General features: G+C 41.2%; 1 protein-coding gene across 1 annotated transcript in view; it reads left to right on the top strand.

Moving 5' to 3' along the window:
- The window catches only part of LOC110522565 (thyrotropin receptor), a 38,125-nt gene that overhangs the window by 8,187 nt on the left and 9,618 nt on the right, over nt 1-20,320 (top strand). Inside the window, exons 3-9 of the mRNA XM_021601022.3 lie at nt 321-395; nt 4,858-4,932; nt 5,145-5,219; nt 5,475-5,552; nt 6,041-6,109; nt 8,814-8,891; nt 20,014-20,202. Coding sequence (XP_021456697.3) covers nt 321-395; nt 4,858-4,932; nt 5,145-5,219; nt 5,475-5,552; nt 6,041-6,109; nt 8,814-8,891; nt 20,014-20,202 — 639 coding nt within the window. The remainder of the gene's footprint in view (nt 1-320; nt 396-4,857; nt 4,933-5,144; nt 5,220-5,474; nt 5,553-6,040; nt 6,110-8,813; nt 8,892-20,013; nt 20,203-20,320) is intronic.

Here is a 20,320-nt window from a genome sequence, read left to right as displayed (position 1 = left end):
AATGGAGTCAACAGACAGTAGATTGGACATTAGAACGGAGTCAACAGACAGTAGACTGGACATTAGAATGGAGTCGACAGACAGTAGATTGGACATTAGAATGGAGTCGACAGACAGTAGATTGGACATTAGAATGGAGTCAACAGACAGTAGATTGGACATTAGAACGGAGTCAACAGACAGTAGACTGGACATTAGAATGGAGTCGACAGACAGTAGATTGGACATTAGAATGGAGTCGACAGACAGTAGATTGGACATTAGAATGGAGTCGACAGACAGTAGACTGGCCATATTGGAGTATTGTTTGTTTTTTCCAGATATATATCAGTGGATCTGACGCTGAAGAGGCTGGAGAGGCATTCATTCTATAACCTGAAGAAAATCACCCACATGTGAGTGACTTACTAATATAATATATGCCATTTAGCAGACGCTTTGAAAGTTCCTACAGTCACGCCTGCATGCATGTTTACGTATGGGTTGCCTCAGGAAACGAACGCACATTCCTGACGTTGCAAGCACCATGTTCTACCAACTATGCTGTACCAACTGAGTCATACAGGACCACCATTACTGACTTGTAAATTCCCTTGGTTTCCATTACTGGCTATAACATGAAGCGAATTTCCCCTAGACGAACTAGCAGTTTAAAGGCATTTGAGTATGTTTGTGTCAACTAAATTATTATTAAGTAACTGGTTCCACAGACTTGTTTTAGTTTACTTTTTCGGTCAAAGTTTTACCAGAACTTTACATTTTTAGTTGTCCCTAAAAATAAAAGTCTGTGGAACTAATTACACACACACAGCACTTTTTAACATACCATTTTTTTAACTTACAACTTGATTACATTGTGCATGTTAATTTATTCAGTTATTATTATTATTATTTGTACCCACAATCTCTTTATTGATGTCGTTCTGATCTTCCTGCTACGCCACCATGTCTGTGTTTAATTGTCAGTTCATCTGACAATTCTCACATCTTTGCTTTTGTTTATTTATTTAAGCAATTTTAGGTTTTTCTGTATAATTGTCAAAAGTTGGCAGGAAATATTACTCTGCTTTAATGTTACTCCCTGATAAATGAAATAGTTTTTCTTGACTACTTTTAGCGGATTTATTTCAAAATGCAAAGTGTAGCAATACGGCTGAAATCAGTTATTGAGACTGACATGGTGGCATAGCAGGCAGATTAGAATGCTGTGAGCCAAGTGTTTGTGGGTTCAAATCCCAGTTGAGGACATGTTGAATACTAATTACTGTATAAATGAACATGCACAATGTCAATGTGTGTCTAATATGTAAGTTAAAAGCAGTGTGTGTTTAACTAGTTCCACAGCCATTTGGGGGCGGGGGGTAAAATGCCCAAATAATAATTTCTAGTTGAATGAACATATCAGACAAATTGAGCAAAAACAAGTTTAAGCCAACACATGTTTTTTATTCAGGTAACACTGACCGAAAAGTTGAGTAAAAAAAGAAAAGGATATGGAACCAGTTACTTCAAACTTCCTGGCATTGACAATGTCACGGATCCCTCCGGAACTTGCGCACACCTGGTCCCCATTCCCACTGATTGTATTTGTATAAATGTGCCCTTTGTTTCACCATTGGGCTGTCGGTTATTGTTACATTGTCCGTTGGTCGTGTGAGAACCTGTGCTATGTTTTGGCTTTCGTGCCACTGTGGAGTGCGCAGAAGATTACGGGTCTCATCCCGTGTGATAATCATTGTGCCCTAGAGTTATTTATTCAAGGTACTCCTCGCTCTTTTGTTTGGGTTTCAACCCTGTGTTTTGTATTGTGTTTGGTCTTTATCCCTGTGCCATTACATGGAACGTTGTCATTTGGGAAAATAAAACCCCCTATTACACATTCCTGCACCTGTCGCCCGATCCCTTCACACCAGCATGACAGACAACTTAGATGTAAAGCTACTGAGGATGGTAGCTGACTCTATAGCCACTCCTATATGTCATATCTTTAATCTGAGCCTAGAGGAAAGTATTTGTCCTCAGGCCTGGAGGGAAGCCAAAGTTATTCCGCTACCCAAGAGAGATAAAGCAGCATTTACTGGTTCTAACAACAGGCCTATAAGCTTGCTGCCAGCTCATAGAAAACAGTTGGAAATAATTGTGTTTGAGCAAATACAATGCTATTTCTCTGTAAACAAATTAACAATTTGATATTAAGCCTTTGCCATATTGTGGATTCAGAGCTACCTATCTAATAGAACTCAAATAGTTTTCTTTAATGGAAGCTTCTCATGTTAAACATGTAAAGTGTGGTGTACCGCAGGGCAGTTCTGTAGGCCCTCTACTCTTTTCTATTTTTACCAATGACCTGACTCTGGCATTAAACAAAGCATGTGTGTTCTAGTATTCTGAAGATTCAACCATATATACATCAGCAACCGCAGCTAATGAAGTCACTGAAACCCTTAACAAATAGTTGCAGTCTATTTTGGAATGGGTGGCCATTAATAAACGGGTCCTAAAAATCTCTAAAACTAAGAGCATTGCATTTGGTACAAATCATTCCTTAAGTTCTAGACCTCAGCTGAATCTGGTAATGAATGGTGTGGCTGTTGAACAAGTTGAAGAGACTAAATTACTTGGTGTTACCTTAGATTGTAAACTGTAATGGTAAAAAAAAATTGATTTAATGGATGTAAAGATGGGGAGAGGTCTGTCTTTAAAAAAATAGCTTCTCTGCCTTTTTGACACCACATTCCAAAAAGCAGGCTCTAGCTTAGTCTAATCTTGATTATTGTATGGTCGAGTGCTGCAAGGAAAGATCTAGTTAAGATGAAGCTGTCCCAGAACAGAGCAGCACGTCTTGCTCTAAATTTGTAATCAGAGGGCTGATATACACTTACCGGTTTGATCGGAAGTGTAACCAGAGGGCTACTATAAATACTGACCGACTCTCTTGGCTTAGAGTTGAGAAGAGACCGACTCTCTTGGCTTGGAGTTGAGAAGAGACCGGCTCTCTTGGCTTGGAGTTGAGAAGAGACCGGCTCTCTTGGCTTGGAGTTGAGAAGAGACCGGCTCTCTTGGCTTGGAGTTGAGAAGAGACCGGCTCTCTTGGCTTGGAGTTGAGAAGAGACCGGCTCTCTTGGCTTGGAGTTGAGAAGAGACCGACTCTCTTGGCTTGGAGTTGAGAAGAGACCGGCTGCATATTTTTATAAGAAACATGAATGTGTTGAAAATCCCAAAAAGTTTGCATACTCAACTTACACAAAGCTCTGACAGACACATTTACCCCACCCAAATCCAGAAGAAATTCAAGAAAGCGTACAGTATTATATAGAACCATTATTGCATGGAACTGTTCCATCTCATATTGCTCAAATGAACAGCAAACCTGGTTTCAACACCTCTCCCCTATTTGACCTAGATAGTTTGTGTATGTATTGGAATTGATGTAGGCTGTGTCCCTTTTTTGTAAAAAAAAAAACAAAAAAAAACAGCAACATTTTAGTTGATGTAGTTCAGTCCTTGAGCTGTTCTTGTCTATTAATGTTCTGTATTATGTCATGTTTTGTGTGGACCCCAGGAAGAGTAGCTGCTGCTTTTGCTGCAGCTAATGGGGATCCTAATAAAATACCAAATACTAAATAATATTTAGGTGAAACAACTCGTTTTTTTAAATATATTTTATTACAGTGCATCCTCAACAGACTTTCTGTTACCCAACATCGTTTCCATAACCAGTTTGTCGTTGACAACAACATTTCATAAGGTCTGAAGATTGATTGAGGTCTGAAGATTGATTGCTCTAGAGAAGCATATTAGCTAAGTGGCTTTTGAGATGACATCTGCTATATATATATATATATATCGGTATCCCTGGGTTAGGGTGTGTGCGTGCGCGTGAACCTAAAGCACGGTCCTGACCTTTAGACAGCATGAAGGGAAGTTGTGATGGACTGTTGGAAATTAATCAAACCCTTGTATCACCTCGATGTATGTGATATACAGTATGTTCTGTGATGCAAAGGTATGCTAAATTACTGAGCAATGCAAAGAATGTATTAGCACTTAAAGGGATACTTCAGGATTCCATCTACTTCCCCAGAGTCAGATGAACTTGTGGAAACCATTTCATATCTCTGTGTCCAGTATGAAGGAAATTAGAGGTCGTTTTGAGGGCCAATGCTAACTAGCATTTGCGCAATGGCTAGACGTCTATGGGTATCTTGCTAGCTTTAGCGCAACTACCTCTAACTTATTTCTTACTGGACACATAGACATAAAAATGGTATCCACAAGTTTATCTGACTCTTTGCCAACATCCCAAAGTATCTCTGTAATCCTAAAATACACAGAAATACATCGCAAATTGGAAAACATTACGTTTACCTTGTCGTTCACTTACGAGTGTGTGTGTGTAGCTATCCCTTTCCTGCAGTCAAATGATCTAGTGGGCTCATGGGTGGAATATTATTATTATTCGCTTCACACGCAATAACATCTGCTAAATATGTGTATGTGCCCAATAACATCTGCTAAATGTGTGTATGTGCCCAATAACATTTGATTCATTAATAGTTTTCATAATTAATAAACATTTATTTATTTTACGCTGAAAACATGGTGACAATTTTTTTTTCTCATATTTTTCAGTCTTCTGTGATGTATATAAAGTGTAATATTGGGATGCAAACTCCAAATTAAATACATTTTAACTCTGTCTGACATGGTACAGGTGTCTTCTTTTTTTAAAGCCCATAACCATGTGTGTGATTTGTTTCACAGTAGATTTGTTTTAGACCACCAAGAAACACTCTGTGTGAGCCTGATTTAGCCCACTGCAGTAAAAGGTTAAGCATTTTGTGTTTTCCATTTCAGAGAGATCCGGAATGCGAGGAGTCTGTCATACATAGATCCAGAAGCATTTAAAAACCTTCCAAACCTGAAATACCTGTGAGCACCTTTAGACATCATATACAATGTATTAAAAGCATCATTCTGACAGCATTGAAAACGCTATTGTGAGTCCTCCTAACCACAGATAATGCTACTTTAACACAAGATGCAAGAGATGAGACTTGTCTCCAAATATTTGGCTTGGACAAAGGACCCATAATTGATCAATTATATTTATTTAAGTCTTCTTTTTTTTTGGTTCCTTCTAGGGGTATTTTCAATACTGGCCTCACCATCTTCCCTGATCTCACCAACATTCACTCAGATGACATGAACTTCATACTGTAAGAAAACTAGTAGGCAGAACTTTTTGTTATTTGTCACTCAGGTCTTACAAATATATTACAATCCACCGACCATAGTATTCTATATATAAAATCCCACACTCAAAACCTCCTTTCTTCAGTAGTAGGGAGGTTTTTCAACCCAATATGCCTTGGTTAGTCTTGTGTCAGTGGTTACTATAGTGCCAGGAGATGTACGTAGCTATTTCCCACTCTGACGAGGTTTTCTATATTTCCTCTTGTTTCTCCTGACAGTGAGATCACTGATCATCCTTATATCTCTGAGGTCCCAGCCAACTCATTCCGCGGTATTACCAACCAAGTGCTGACAGTGTGAGTACACAGCCCTGGTTCTAGTGTTTCACTGGTGTTGTCACTATAAGGGATAGGCCATTACATTACCCTCACTTGCAGTCTCAGAGTGTGCTGTGGCCAGCCCAGAGAGGGTTTCCGGAGAGAAACTACCATTACATTAGATGTCAAAGCTATGAGCACATTGGTCACATTGGAAAAGAGATACAGGAGACAACAAGCTCCTACAGCTAAGTAGTTCGGTTTTGAAGGGGAGAAAATAATATTGAAAATGTTGTGGTGATTTTGGTCACTAAATTGCATACACAGGCAAATCCCTCAGCACAAAAGTACGCATGTTGTTCACCACCTACTGTATCACTGATATTACTGATTTTAATGTGACTTGTACAACCAGAAACAGATTGAAAGTTAGTCAGTGGGTTAGTGCCTAATAACTCAATTACCCAGTGATTACGTCAGTTAAAAATTCACCTTTATGAATGTTTTCTAATGTTGTTCTCTTACAGGATGCTGTACAGTAATGGCTTCACAGACATCCAACATCATGCTTTCAACGGGACCAAACTAGATGCTGTGTAAGTCATTTAGCTTATCATTAAAACAGTAGAATAGAATAGAATGGAATAGAATAGAATATACAATATGGAATAGAATAGTCCCAGTCAGTACTAGATAGAACGTTGCGGTAACGTTGTTACCTAGGTTACCCATTGGCTCACAGCAAATACTTGACCATGCAGTTTTCTTGATGTCTGCTTGTTTTAGTCAATTACAAAACTTAATTTAATAAAAGTACAACATGTCTAAAGATGCTCCAGAGTTTTCTCACTACTTAGAAAAACATAATATTGTAGGGCTTCCCTCATGCCCCTTTTTTATAACGTGCTAGCAGCCAGGTGAATAAATGAGGGCTAGCTAGCTACCAACCAGAACATTAAGCTAGCCAAGACCAACAACGCAAACAAATGGACTATAGAAGTAGTGAGTGGAGTTACTAACGGACTCTACTAAACAAGTTAAATGTCTTACCTGTAATAAAATGTTTTCCAGACATATATAGCTAATGTGTAGCCTATTTGGACATCCGGCTCCCCACATTTCACACTCTCCCACATCGAATATCCTGAAGACACAGGGCTCTTCCCATAGGCTCTATTTCCCTACATGGGAGCATTGGGAACCTTTCCTGTAGGTCTGGATTTTTGACCTGGTTATATGTACCTTATTAAACAACACAGCAGCTTTTTGGCAAGTTTTGTTATCTCCGTATAACAAAATTATGTTATTTAATATTTTGACATGAGTAAACTATTTTTTATTTCTGGCATGTATATTTCCTTACTCAAAATTACACTATTACCCTACACAAGTAGTAGGATCACTGCCACATCTGAACTAGTTCTCTCAGATCACGGCCACATCTGAACTAGTTCTCTCAGATCACGGCCACATCTGAACTAGTACTCTCAGATCACTGCCACATCTGAACTAGTTCTCTCAGATCACGGCCACATCTGAACTAGTTCTCTCAGATCACGGCTACATCTGAACTAGTACTCTCAGATCACGGCTACATCTGAACTAGTTCTCTCAGATCACGGCTACATCTGAACTAGTACTCTCAGATCACGGCTACATCTGAACTAGTACTCTCAGATCACGGCTACATCTGAACTAGTTCTCTCAGATCACGGCTACATCTGAACTAGTTCTCTCAGATCACGGCTACATCTGAACTAGTTCTCTCAGATCACGGCCACACCTGAACTAGTTCTCTCAGATCACGGCTACATCTGAACTAGTTCTCTCAGATCACGGCTACATCTGAACTAGTTCTCTCAGATCACGGCTACATCTGAACTAGTGCTCTCCGACGTGTTTAGAGTGAGATTATCCCCAGCCTTGGTTAGGAAGCTCTAGTTCTCATGGGATAAATAGGATATTTTAGGAAGGTGATTTCAGGAAGTCTGCATCAAATCATCAAATGACCTCTATTTCCCTAGCCTGGGTACCAGTCTCTTTAGAACAGGGGCGTCAAACGCATTCCACGGAGGGCCTAGTGTCTGCAGGTTTTAGTTTTTTAGTTTCAATTATTAATTAGGGAACTTAATTCATCAACCAAGTACAAGGGAGGAGACACCCACAGACACTTGGCGTTCTGTGGAATAAGTTTGACACCTGTGCTTTAGATAATCCACTCCATGTACTCCTGTGCCAAAGATACTGGCCTTTCTGCCATCTTCAAATATTAACAGTCTATCATTAATGAGCTTGAGTAGAACAGTGGATCCTGATTTTGATCACCCTCACAGCTATCCTGCAAATATTGGAACTCTCACAATTTTCTCTCTCCACAGAACACTGTTGGTATCCAGTTGCTAAGCAACCATTTTTTGTTAGTCCAGAGGAAACCAGTATGACAAAAGTCGCTAGTTTAAGGTTACATTCCCAAACTAAATACATACTACAATTCCAACCACAGATTGTCTTAGTTTTAAGCCTGAAAATACAACAACTTGCCTAGCTAAGGAGTGTAATGTTAGCTGAAGAGGCTGATACTCAGACTGCTATTTTACCAAGGGAGAAAACACTATATAGGGTCTTGTTTTTAAATGTAGATTTCATTTTACTGGGGACTGACCTGGATTTGCATTGAATGAAGTTTTAATAATACCTTGTTTTATATAGAGAGCACTTCTCATTAAGTGTGGAAATCACAAAGTTCTGAAATGGGGATTAAACCAAGCACTGCTTTCTGTCACAATTTCAACTCCCCTCTTCCTTTTGGTCACCTCTCTGTCCCCTTTCCAGTCAGGATATGAAACATTAATATGTCTCTGACCCTCTCATCCCTCTATCCCTCCATTTACCCCAAGTCAACCCTAGCTGGTCCTTATGGAGTTGTAATTAAACCAATGGGCAGTCACTTTAGTCTTACCACACTGCTGTTTGTGTTGGCAGGAGTGCGCTCAGAGAGAGAAATGATCCTGGAGTGTGTGTTTGATCCCTGTTATACCAAGACAAACACTCCCCCCACACGTTTATTATCATGTAGGGATTCTACAGTATGTTTCTGAAGTATCTTCTCCGATGGCTAATTTAAAACAACACTCAGGATAAGATCTGATCCATCCGAAGTCAGTGTTGCTTTAGAAAGCGGTGAAAATATTAGGTGTTTTTGAGCTATCAGGATGATTACAGTGATTGAAGTGTGTCGGTTATATTCTTGCGCGTGTCTGCTTTTGCGTGCGTGCCCATGTGTGTGTGTTCTCTCTCCAGGTACCTCCATAGAAACAGGCGTCTGACCAGGATGGATGAAAATATGTTTTCTGGCACTGTCAGTGGCCCAATTCTTCTGTGAGTATGAATTAGTCCTTTATTTAACCAAGGAAATCCCATTCCTTTTTATTTAACCAGGGATGTACCCTTACTTTATTTAACCAGGGATGTACCCTTACTTTATTTAACCAGGGATGTACCCTTACTTTATTTAACCAGGGATGTACCCTTACTTTATTTAACCAGGGATGTACCCTTACTTTATTTAACCAGGGATGTACCCTTACTTTATTTAACCAGGGATGTACCCTTACTTTATTTAACCAGGGATGTACCCTTACTTTATTTAACCAGGGATGTACCCTTACTTTATTTAACCAGGGATGTACCTTTCCTTTACTTAACCAGTTCATTCGTTCTTTTTCAGGTGAGCGCTGGACAGAAATGTATCTCTCACTGCATTGCCCAACACTTTCAGTTAAAATCTGATGTTAATCGCTCAAACGCCTTTGACAGATTGGTGGACTGGTACAAATGTCATGTACAGTTGAAGTCGGAAGTTTACATACACCTTAGCCAAATACATTTAAACTCAGTTTTTCACAATTCCTGACATTTAAACCTAGTAAAAATTCCCTGTCTTAGGTCAGTTAGGATCACCACTTTATTTTAAGAATGTGAAATAATTGTAGAGAGAATGATTTATTTCAGCTTTTATTTCTTTCATCACATTCCCAGTGGGTCAGAAGTTTACATATACTCAATTAGTATTTGGTAGCATTGCCTTTAAATGGTTTAACTTGGGTCAAGTGTTTCAGATAGCCTTCCACAAGCTTCCCACAATAAGTTGGCTGAATTTTGGCCCATTCTTCCTGACAGAGCTGGTGTAACTGAGTCAGGTTTATAGGCCTCCTTGCTCGCACACACTTTTTCAGTTCTGCCCACAAGTTGTCTGTAGGATTGAGGTCAGGGCTTTGTGATGGCCACTCCAATACCTTGACTTTGTTGTCCTTAAGCCCTCATGATGCCATCTATTTTATGAAGTGCACCAGTCCCTCCTGCAGCGAAGCACCCCCACAACATGATGCTGCCACCCACGTGCTTCACGATTGGGATGGTATTCTTCAGCTTGCAAGCCTCCCCTTTTTCCTCCAAACATAACGATGGTCATTATGGCCAAACAGTTATATTTTTGTTTCATCAGACCAGAGGACATTTCTCCAAAAAGTACGATCTTTGTCCCCATGTGCAGTTTGAAACCGTAGTCTGGCGGCTTTGGAGCAGTGGCTTCTTCCTTGCTGAGCGGTCTTTCTGGTGATGTCAATATAGGACACGTTTTTCTGTGGATATAGATACTTTTGTACCTGTTTCCTCCAGCATCTTCACAAGGTCCCTGTTGTTCTGGGATTGATTTGCACTTTTCGCACCAAAGTACGTTCATCTCTAGGAGACAGAACACGTCTCCTTCCTGAGTGGTATGACGGCTGCGTGGTCTCATGGTGTTTAAACTTGCATACTATTGTTTGTACAGATGAACGTGGTACCTTCAGGTGTTTGGAAATTGCTCCCAAGGATGAACCAGACTTGTGGAGGTCTACAATTGTTTTTCTGAGGTCTTGGATGATTTCTTTTGATTTTCCCATGATGTAAAGCAAAGAGGCACTGAGTTTTAAGGTAGGCCTTGAAATACATCCACAGGTACACCTAGCCTATCAGAAGATTCTAAAGCCATGACATTCTTTTCTGGAATTTTTCAAGCTTTTTAAAGGCACAGTCAGCTTATCGTGTGCACAATTCTGACCCACTGGAATTGTGATACAGTGAATTATAAGTGAAATAATCTGTTTGTAAACAATCGTTGGAAAAATTACCTTTGTCATGCACAGAGTAGATGTCCTAACCGACTTGCCAAAACTATAGTTTGATTAGCAATACATTTGTGGAGTGGTTGAAAAATGAGTTTTAATGACTCCAACCTAAGTATATGTGAACTTCCGACTTTAAACTGTATCCAATGTTCCAGTTTTAAATGTCAACCATTTGTCATTTTTTGTTAAAGGGAATCAAGATCCAATAATGTTGGATTAATCAAAATAGTTATACAATGATATGTGGTTTATGCTTTGAACTTTTACAGAAAAAGTTTGTTGGAGTATAATGTTATCAGATTATTATTATTAGTCAATATCTAAATTAGTAAATCATTTTTAAAAATCAGCTTAAAGGCCCAGTGCAGTCAAAAATGTGTTTTTTTTTCTCCTGTGTTTTATATATATTTCCACACTATGAGGTTGGAATAATATTGTGAAAATGATGATAATCAAATTCAATTGTATTAGTCACATGCGCCGAATACAACATTTGACCTTGTGAAATAACCAACAATGCAGTTTAAAATTACAAAATAGAATAATTGAGTTAATATGGAGTTACTAATAAAGTGACTATGCATAGATAATAACAGAGTAGCAGCAATGTAGAAGGGGGGGGGCAATGCAAATAGTCTGGGAAGCCATTTGATTAGATGTCCAGGAGTCCTATGGCTTGGGGAAAGAAGCTGTTTAGAAGCCTCTTGGACCTAGACTTGGTGCTCCGGTACCGCTTGCCGTGCGGTAGCAGAGTGAACAGTCTATGACTAGGGTGGCTGGAGTCTTTGACAATTTTTAGGGCCTTCCTCTGACACCGCCTGGTATAGAGGTCCTGGATGGCAGGAAGCTTGGCCCCAGTGATGCACTGGGCCGTACACACTACCATCTGTAGTGCCTTGCAGCCGAAGGCCGAGCAGTTGCCATACCAGGCAGTGATGCACCAGTCAGGATGCTCTCGATGGTGCAACTGTAGAACCTTTTGAGGACCCATGCCAAATCTTTTCAGTCTTCTGAGGGGGAATAGGTTTTGTCGTGCCCTCTTCACGACTGTCTTGGTGTTTGGAACATGTTAGTTTGTTGGTGATATGGACACCAAGGAACTAGAAGCTCTCAACCTGCTCTAATACAGTCCCGTCGATGAGAATGGGAGTGTGCTCGGTCCTCCTTTTCCTGTAGTCCACAATAATCTCCTTTGTCTTGATCACGTTGAGGGAAAGGTTGTTGTCCTGGCACCAAACGGCCAGGTCTATGATCTCCTCCCTACAGGCTGTCTAGTCATTGTCGGTGATCAGGCCAACCACTGTTATGTCATCGCAAACTTAATGATGTTGTTGGAGCCAGCCTGACCGTGCAGTCATGAGTGAACAGGGAGTACAGGAGGGGACTGAGCATGCACCCCTGAGGGGCCCCTGTGTTGAGGATCAGCGTGGAGGATGTATTGTTACCCACCCTTACCACCTGGGGGCAGCCCATCAGGAATTGCAGGATCCAGTTGCAGAGGGAGGTGTTTAGTCCCTTAGCTTATTGATGAGCTTTGAGGGCACAATGGTGTTGAACGCTGAGCTGTAGTCAATGAATAGCATTCCCACATAGGAGTTCCTTTTGTCCATGTGGGAAAGGGCAGTGTGGAGTGCAATAGAGATTGCATCATCTGTGGATCTGTTGGGGTGGTATGCAAATTGGAGTGGGTCTAGGGTTTCTGGGATAATGGTGTTGATGTGGGCCATGACCAGCCTTTGAAAGCACTTAATGGCCACAGACATGAGTGCTACGGGTCGGTAGTCATTTAGGCAGGTTACTTTAGTGTTCTTGGGACAGGGACTATGGTGGTCTGCTTAAAACATGATGGTATTACAGACTTGGACAGGGAGAGGTTGAAAATGTCAGTGAAGACACTTTCCAGTTTGTCAGCACATTCTCGCAGTGCACGTCCTGTTGATCCGTCTGGCCCTACGGTCTTGTGAATGTTGACGTGTATAAATATCTTACTCACATCGGGTGGGAAGAGTGTGATCACACAGTAACCCAGAACAGCTGGTGCTCTCATGCGTGTGTTATTTGCCTCGAAGCGAGCATAGAATTAGTTTAGCTCATCTGGTAGGCTCGTGTCGCTGGGCAGCTCTCGGCTGTGCTTCCTTTTATAGTCTATAATGGTTTGCAAGCCCTGCCACATCCGACGAGCATCAGAGCTGGTGTAATACGATTTGATCTTAGTCCTGTATTGAAACGTTGACTCTTTGATGGTTCGTCGGCAGGCATAGTGGGATTTATTATTTGCTTCCAGGTTCAAGTCCTGCTCCTTGAAAGCGCAGCTCTAGCCTTTAGCTCAGTGCGAATGTTGCCTGTAATCCATGGTTTCTGGTTGGGGTATGTACGTACGGTCACTGTGGGGACAACGTCATCGATGCACTTATTGATGAAGCCAATGACTGATGTGGTGTACTCCTTAATGCCATAGGAAGAATCGCGGAGCATATTCCAGTCTGTGCTAGCAAAGCAGTCCCGTAGCTTAGTATCTGCTTCATCTGACCACTTTTTTATTGACCGAGTCACTGGTGCTTCCTGCTTTAATTTTTGCTTGTAAGCAGGATGAGCATTTTCCTGTTTACTTGTGGCTGAATACAGCTCATTGAGTGCGGTGTTAGTGCCAGCATCAGTCTGTGGTGATATGTAGGCAGCTACGAAAAACACAGATGAAAACTCTGTTTTTCTATGATTTGGGGATTTGTATGTTTCGGCCTAGTATGGTTCTCAATCAGAGGCAGGTGTCATTAGTTGTCTCTGATTGAGAATCATACTTAGGTAGCCTGGGTTGCACTGTTTGTTTGTGGGTGATTGTCTATGTTGATTGCTTGTGTCAGCACAGTTCTAATTAGCTTCACGGTCGTTATTTTGTTTATTGTTTTTGTATAGTGTGTTTCAGTGTTCAGTGTTTTCTTTATTAAAATTCAAGATGAACACAGACCACGCCGCATATTGGTACTCCGATCCTTCTCGCCTCTCCTCTTCAGATGAAGAGGAGGAAGACCGTGACAAACAGGGTTAGGTAGCTGGCTAGCTTGTTTAGTTCTTTATCTAGCTAGCAGGCTAGTTCATGATCTGAAGTTCGATTTCAATAGTATAACAACAAGTGGTTGCCTAGCTAAGAATATTACAAATGATTGTCAGGTATACACAGGGAGTCAGGGAGCAGGTGCAGAAGTAGAGTTTTATAACAATGATGCAAGGCAGATGAACAAAACAGGGGATGCTACTGAACATGAAAACAAACCAATACTGCCTGATGACTGAGGCTACTGAGGGATAAATAAAGGGATGGTAATCAAGGTGATGATGAGATCCAGGTATGCGTAATGATGGGGAGCAGGTGTACGTAATAAAGGTTGCCAGGGCCGGTGGTTGGTAGACCGGCGACATGGAGAGAGGGAGAGAGGGAGCAGGAGTAGGCATGGCAGTGATAATTTTTTTCTTAACACCTGCCCTCTTAATCCGGAAGCCAGCCGCACAAATGTGTCAGAGGAAGCACTGTTCAACTGACGATCAAGGTCAGCCTGCAGGCGCCTGGACCGCCACAAGGAGTCGCTAGAGTGCGATGAGCCAAGTAAAGCCCCCCAGGCCAAACCCTCCCCAAACCCGGACGACATTGGGCCAATTGGGTGCCGCCCTATGGGACTCCGGATCACGGCCGGTTGTGATACAGCCCGGGATCGAACCCGGATCTGTAGTGATGCCTCAAGCACTGTGATGCAGTGCCTTAGACCGCTGCTCCACTCGGGAGGCCCCATGATTGCAGTTTCTGGTATTTTGGACGTAGCATTTGCAGCAAACTGCAGTCAGATTGAAGTACACTCTAGTATGACTGTAGTTAGAGTGCAGTATAACTGCAGTATGCTGCAAATACTGGGTCCAAAATACCACTTTTCTTTACTGCAGAAATGTTGCAGTGTAACTGCAGTTACAGTGCAGGATAACTGCAGATCAAATGCAGCACACTGCAGTTACTGCATCCAAAATACCGCAGTCTACTGCAGTTACCGCACTTTCACTGCGCTATCAAAACTGCAATAGCTACCACAGAAGTTGCTAAAAACATCTGTATGTTTGTGAGTGACTTTATCATACAGCAAACCAAAGTCAATGTAGTAGGGAGAAAGCCTAACTCCAGTTTCCATACTGTCATCACTGTTGACAAAATGCTTGATTGTTATTCTGTATTTTGCCAAGCTAGGATAAAACAAGTGCAACTGCGTGGGGAGTTGGGATGTGGCTGGCTGGCAGACAGCAGCAGCAGGATTGCCATCCCTTTTTCTGCCTCTGAGATGGTTGCATGTCGGGGAGAATGGTGGACTACATGGCCCTCTCAGGACTAAGGCCTTGTTTCACATACTTCAGAAATGCTTCTTCCCTTCCTCCCATGACATAATCACTGACCTGGATTGGTGAAAGTAATCATTATACCCATCCAAATCACTTCTCTATGTTTACTTAAAGAAAGGAAGGACAGATGAATAGTTCTATTCTATAAATATTGGAGCAGGGCCCATGTCCTGGCTGAGTGGTGAGGTCAACCACATGAGGTCATGGCCTAAACATCTCTGATTGACAATCGGCCCAGTCTTCGACCCACACTGTTATTCTCCAGTGTTGCTCAGTGTGTGTGTGTGTGTGTGTTTGTGTGTGAGCGAGAGAGTCTAATGGTTTATTTAATGCATTGTTTGGCTTATCTTTTAAGTTATTTAACTAGTATGCAAGACGAGGAAACATCTTGTTTTGTCCCTCACCCACGTTACAGCCTTAATTCTAAAATCGATTAAATTAATGCAAAAATACCATCACTCAATACCCCACAACTACAAAACGAAAGCAGGTTTTTAAAAATATTTGCAAATGTATTACAAATAAAAAAACATGAATATCTTATTTACATAAGTCTTCAGACCCTTTGCTATGAGTCTCAGGTGCATCATGTTTCCATTGATCATCCTTGAGATGTATCTACAACTTGATTGAAGTCCACCTGTGGTTAATTCAATTGATTGGACATGATTTGGAAAGGCACACACCTGTCTATATAAAGGTCCCACAGTTGACAGTGCATGTCAGAACTAAAAACAAGCTATGAGGTTGAAGGAATTATCCGTAGAGCTCTGAGACAGGATTGTATTGAAGCACAGATCTGGTGAAGGATACCAAAACATGTCTGCAGCATTGAAGGTCCCCAAGATCACAGTGGCCTCCATCATTTTTAAACCACCAAGACTCTTCTTAACTGAACAGTTTGGCCTGGCCAACCTGAGCAGTCGGGGGAGAAGGGCTTTGGTCAGGGAGGTGATCAAGAACCTGATGGTCACTCTGACAGAGCTCCAGAGTTCCTCTATGGAGATGGGAGAAACTTCCAGAAGGACAACCATCTCTACAGCACTCCACCAATCAGGCCTTTGTGGTAGAGTGGCCAGATGGAAGCCACTCCTCAGTAAAAGACACATGACAGCCCGCTTAGAATTTGTGAAAGGGCACCTACAGGATTCTGGCCATGAGAAACAAGATTCTCTGGTCTGATGAAACCAAGATTGAACTCTTTGGCCTGAATACCAAGCGTCACATCTGGAGGAAACTTTGCACCATCCCTACGGTGAAGCATGGTGGTGAAAGTATCATGCTGTGGGGATGTTTTTCAGCAGTAAGGACTGGGAGACTAGTCAAGCTGATGGGAAAGATGAATGGAGCAAAGTACAGAGAGCTCCTTGATTAAAACCTGTTCAAGAGAGCTCAGGACCTTAAACTGGGGTGAAGGTTCACCTTCCAAAAGGACAACAACCCTAAGCACACAGCCAAAACAACGCAGGAATGGCTTCGGGACAAGTCTGTGAATGTCCTTGAGTTGCCCAGCCGGACCCCAGACTTGAACCCGATCGAACATCTCTGGAGAGACCTGAAAAAAAGCTGTGCAGCGACGCTCCCCATCCAAACTGACAGAGCTTGAGAGGATCTGCAGAGAAGAATGGGAAAGACTCCCCAAATACAGGTGTGCCAAGCTTGTAGCGTGATACCCAAGAATACTTGAGGCTGTAAACGCTGCCGAAGGTGCTTCAACAAAGTACTGAGCACTTAAAGTATGTAAATGTGATATTTCAGTTTCATTATGGGGTATTGTGTAGAGTGATGAGGGGGAAAAACCATGTAATCAATTTTAGAATAAGGCTGTAACATAACAAAATATGGAAAAAGTCAAGGGGTCTGAATACTTTCTGAATGCACTGTATGTAGTGGTAATCACACGGGATGCTTTAGGAGAAATGGATGTAACGTAGTTGTGAATATCCTGGTGAGATTCTGGCTTTGTCATGGCGACGGTGGACAATGTTTAATTAGTTAAAGACGATGGAAGAGTGGTGGACACTCTATTGCGGGAACCAGATGTAGGTTTGGTATTTTGCATTCCATTTCAGAAATGTCACGAGTCTAACAATTGGCGAATAAATAAGCATTTGGCAAAAATGTTTATCCTAGATTTGGAGGATGGGCAAAACATATAGCCATGCATATCAAAACAACAAGAAGGTGAGGTGTTGCTGTCATAAACAGGGAAAACATAAACTATGACTAGGTGTAATCTGCTTTAGTGAAGTTTATGAACCATCTTGGCCAATGATTCCGAATACCATTCCAGCACTTCTACGCACGCGCACACACACACACACACACACACAAACTGACAGACACAAACTGACTCAAGCACACACACTGACACACACACTGAACACACGCATCCACACTGACACACACATGTGACACACACATGTGAGACACACGTGCGTGACACACACACACTCTCCCATGTTAGAGGGAACCAAATATGTGTGACCCCAGCTATAAAAACTCTATGACCCTGTGTGACCTCCAGCTGTCGTCTTCATTTCCTGGCAGTGGTGTGAACTGTTGTTTACTGTTAGTGAACTCTGTATGAACTCTACTTGTCCTCTGTGTATGAACTACTGTGAACTGTTATGACCTCTTATTAACTCTCTATGAACCCTGCATGTTAGGAGTAGAGGTTGACCGATTAATTAGGGCAGATTTCAAGTTTTCATAACAATCGGTAATCTGCATTTTTGGACACCGATTATGGGCGATTACATTGTACTCCACGAGGAGACTGCGTGTTAGGCTGACTACCTGTTACGTGAGTGCAGCAAGGAGCCAAGGTAAGTTGCTAGCTAGCATTAAACTTATCTTAGAAAAAACTATCAATCTTAACATAATCACTAGTTAACTACACATGATTATATTACTCGTTTATCTAGCTTGTCCTGCGTTGCATATAATTGATAAGGTGCCTGTTAATTTATCATCGAATCACAGCCTACTTCGCCAAACGGGTGATGATTTAACAAGCACATTCGCGCAAAAAGCACTGTCGTTTAACCAATGTGTACCTAACCATAAACACCAATGCCTTTCTTAAAATCAATACACAACTATACATTTTTAAACTTCCATATTTAGTTAACATTGCCTGCTAACATGAATTTATTTTAACTAGGGAAATTGTGTCACTTCTCTTGCGTTCTGTGCAACAGAGTCAGGGTATATGCAGCAGTTTGGGCCGCCTGGCTCGTTGCGAACTGTGTGAAGACCATTTCTTCCTAACAAAGACCGTAATTAATTTACCAGAATTGTACATAATTATGACATACCATTTAAGGTTGTGCAATGTAACAGCAATATTTAGACTTAAGGATGCCACCTGTTAGATAAAATACGGAACGGTTCTATATTTCACTGAAAGAATAAACGTTTTGTTTTCGAAATGATAGTTTCCGGATTTGACCATATTAATGCCCTAAGGCTCCTATTTCTGTGTGTTTATTATAATTAAGTCTATGATTTGATATTTTATAGAGCAGTCTGACTGAGCGGTGGTAGGCAGCAGCAGGCTCGTAAGCATTAACTCAAACAACACTTTCCTGCATTTGCCAGCAGCTCTTCGCTGTGCTTCAAGCATTGCGCTGTTTATGACTTCAAGCCTATCAACTCCCGAGATTAGATTGGCAATACTATAGTGCCTATAAGAACATCCAATAGTCAAAGGTATATGAAATACAAATGGTATAGAGAGAAATAGTCCTATAATAACTACAACCTAATACTTCTTACCTGGGAATATTGAAGACTCATGTTAAAAGGAACCACCAGCCTTCATATATTCTCATGTTCTGAGCAGGGAACTTATTAAACATTCCATTTTTTACATGGCACATATTGCACTTCTACAACACTGTGTTTCTGCATTATTTAATCCAAATTGAACATGTTTCATTATTTATTTGAGACTAGATAGGTTTTATTATGTATTATATTAAGTTAAAATAAAAGTGTTCATTCAGTATTGTTGTAATTGTCATTATTACAATTATATATTTATATATATATATATATATATATATATATATATATATATATATATATATATATATATATATATACACTGCTCAAAAAAATAAAGGGAACACTTAAACAACCCAATGTAACTCCAAGTCAATCACACTTCTGTGAAATCAAACTGACCACTTAGGAAGCAACACTGATTGACAATAAATTTCACATGCTGTTGTGCAAATGTCATAGACAGGTGGAAATTATAGGCAATTAGCAAGACACCCCCAATAAAGGAGTTGTTCTGTTTTTGTCACTTTTGAATGCTGGTGGTGCTTTCACTCTAGTGGTAGCATGAGACGGAGTCTACAACCCACACAAGTGGCTCAGGTAGTGCAGCTCATCCAGGATGGAACATCAATGCGAGCTGTGGCAAGAAGGTCTGGGAGGAGATCCCTCAGGAGACCATCCACCACCTCATCAGGAGCATGCCTAGTCGTTTTAGTGAGGTCATACAGGCACGTGGAGGCCACACACACTATTGAGCCTCATTTTGACTTGTTTTAAGGACATTACATCAAAGTTGGATCAGCCTGTAATGTGGTTTTCCACTTTAATTTTGAGTGTGACTCCAAATCCAGACCTCCATGGGTTGATAAATTTGATTTCCATTCATCATTTTTGTGTGATTTTGTTGTCAGCACATTCAACTATGTAAAGAAAAAAGTATTTAATAAGAATCTTTCATTCATTCAGATCTAGGATGTGTTATTTTAGTGTTCCCTTTATTTTTTGGAGCAGTGTATAAACATCGGCCGATTAATCGGTAGCGGCTTTTTTTGGTCCTCCAATAGTCGGTATCGGCGTTGAAAAATCATAGTCGGTGGACCTCTAGTCAGGACCCCCTTTATGAGCCCTCAGTAACCTCCAGCTGTCATGTCTGTCTTCCCTAACAGTGACGTGTCCCTGACGGCGGTGTCGTCCCTCCCCACGGCAGGGCTGGAGTCTCTCAGGGAGCTGATGGCCCGCAGCGCCTGGAACCTCAAGAAGCTTCCGCCAATCAAAACCTTCAAACACCTGACCAGCGCTGACCTCACCTACCCCTCTCACTGCTGCGGCTTCAAGAACCTCAAGAAGAAACGAGGGTGAGTTAGAATAGAGTTTATATTAAATTACTAGAGGCTATGTCGTACATTTTAGAGGCTATTTATACAGAACATTTGTATTCGGCGCATGTAAAAAATACAATTTTATTTGAATAGC

The sequence above is a fragment of the Oncorhynchus mykiss genome, chromosome 4, assembly GCF_057628025.1.
Source record: "Oncorhynchus mykiss isolate SJ-2025 chromosome 4, ASM5762802v1, whole genome shotgun sequence".
Taxonomy (NCBI): Eukaryota; Metazoa; Chordata; class Actinopteri; order Salmoniformes; family Salmonidae; genus Oncorhynchus; species Oncorhynchus mykiss.
Note: the sequence above shows the minus strand (reverse complement) of the source record. Positions and strands in the feature narration are given on the sequence as shown.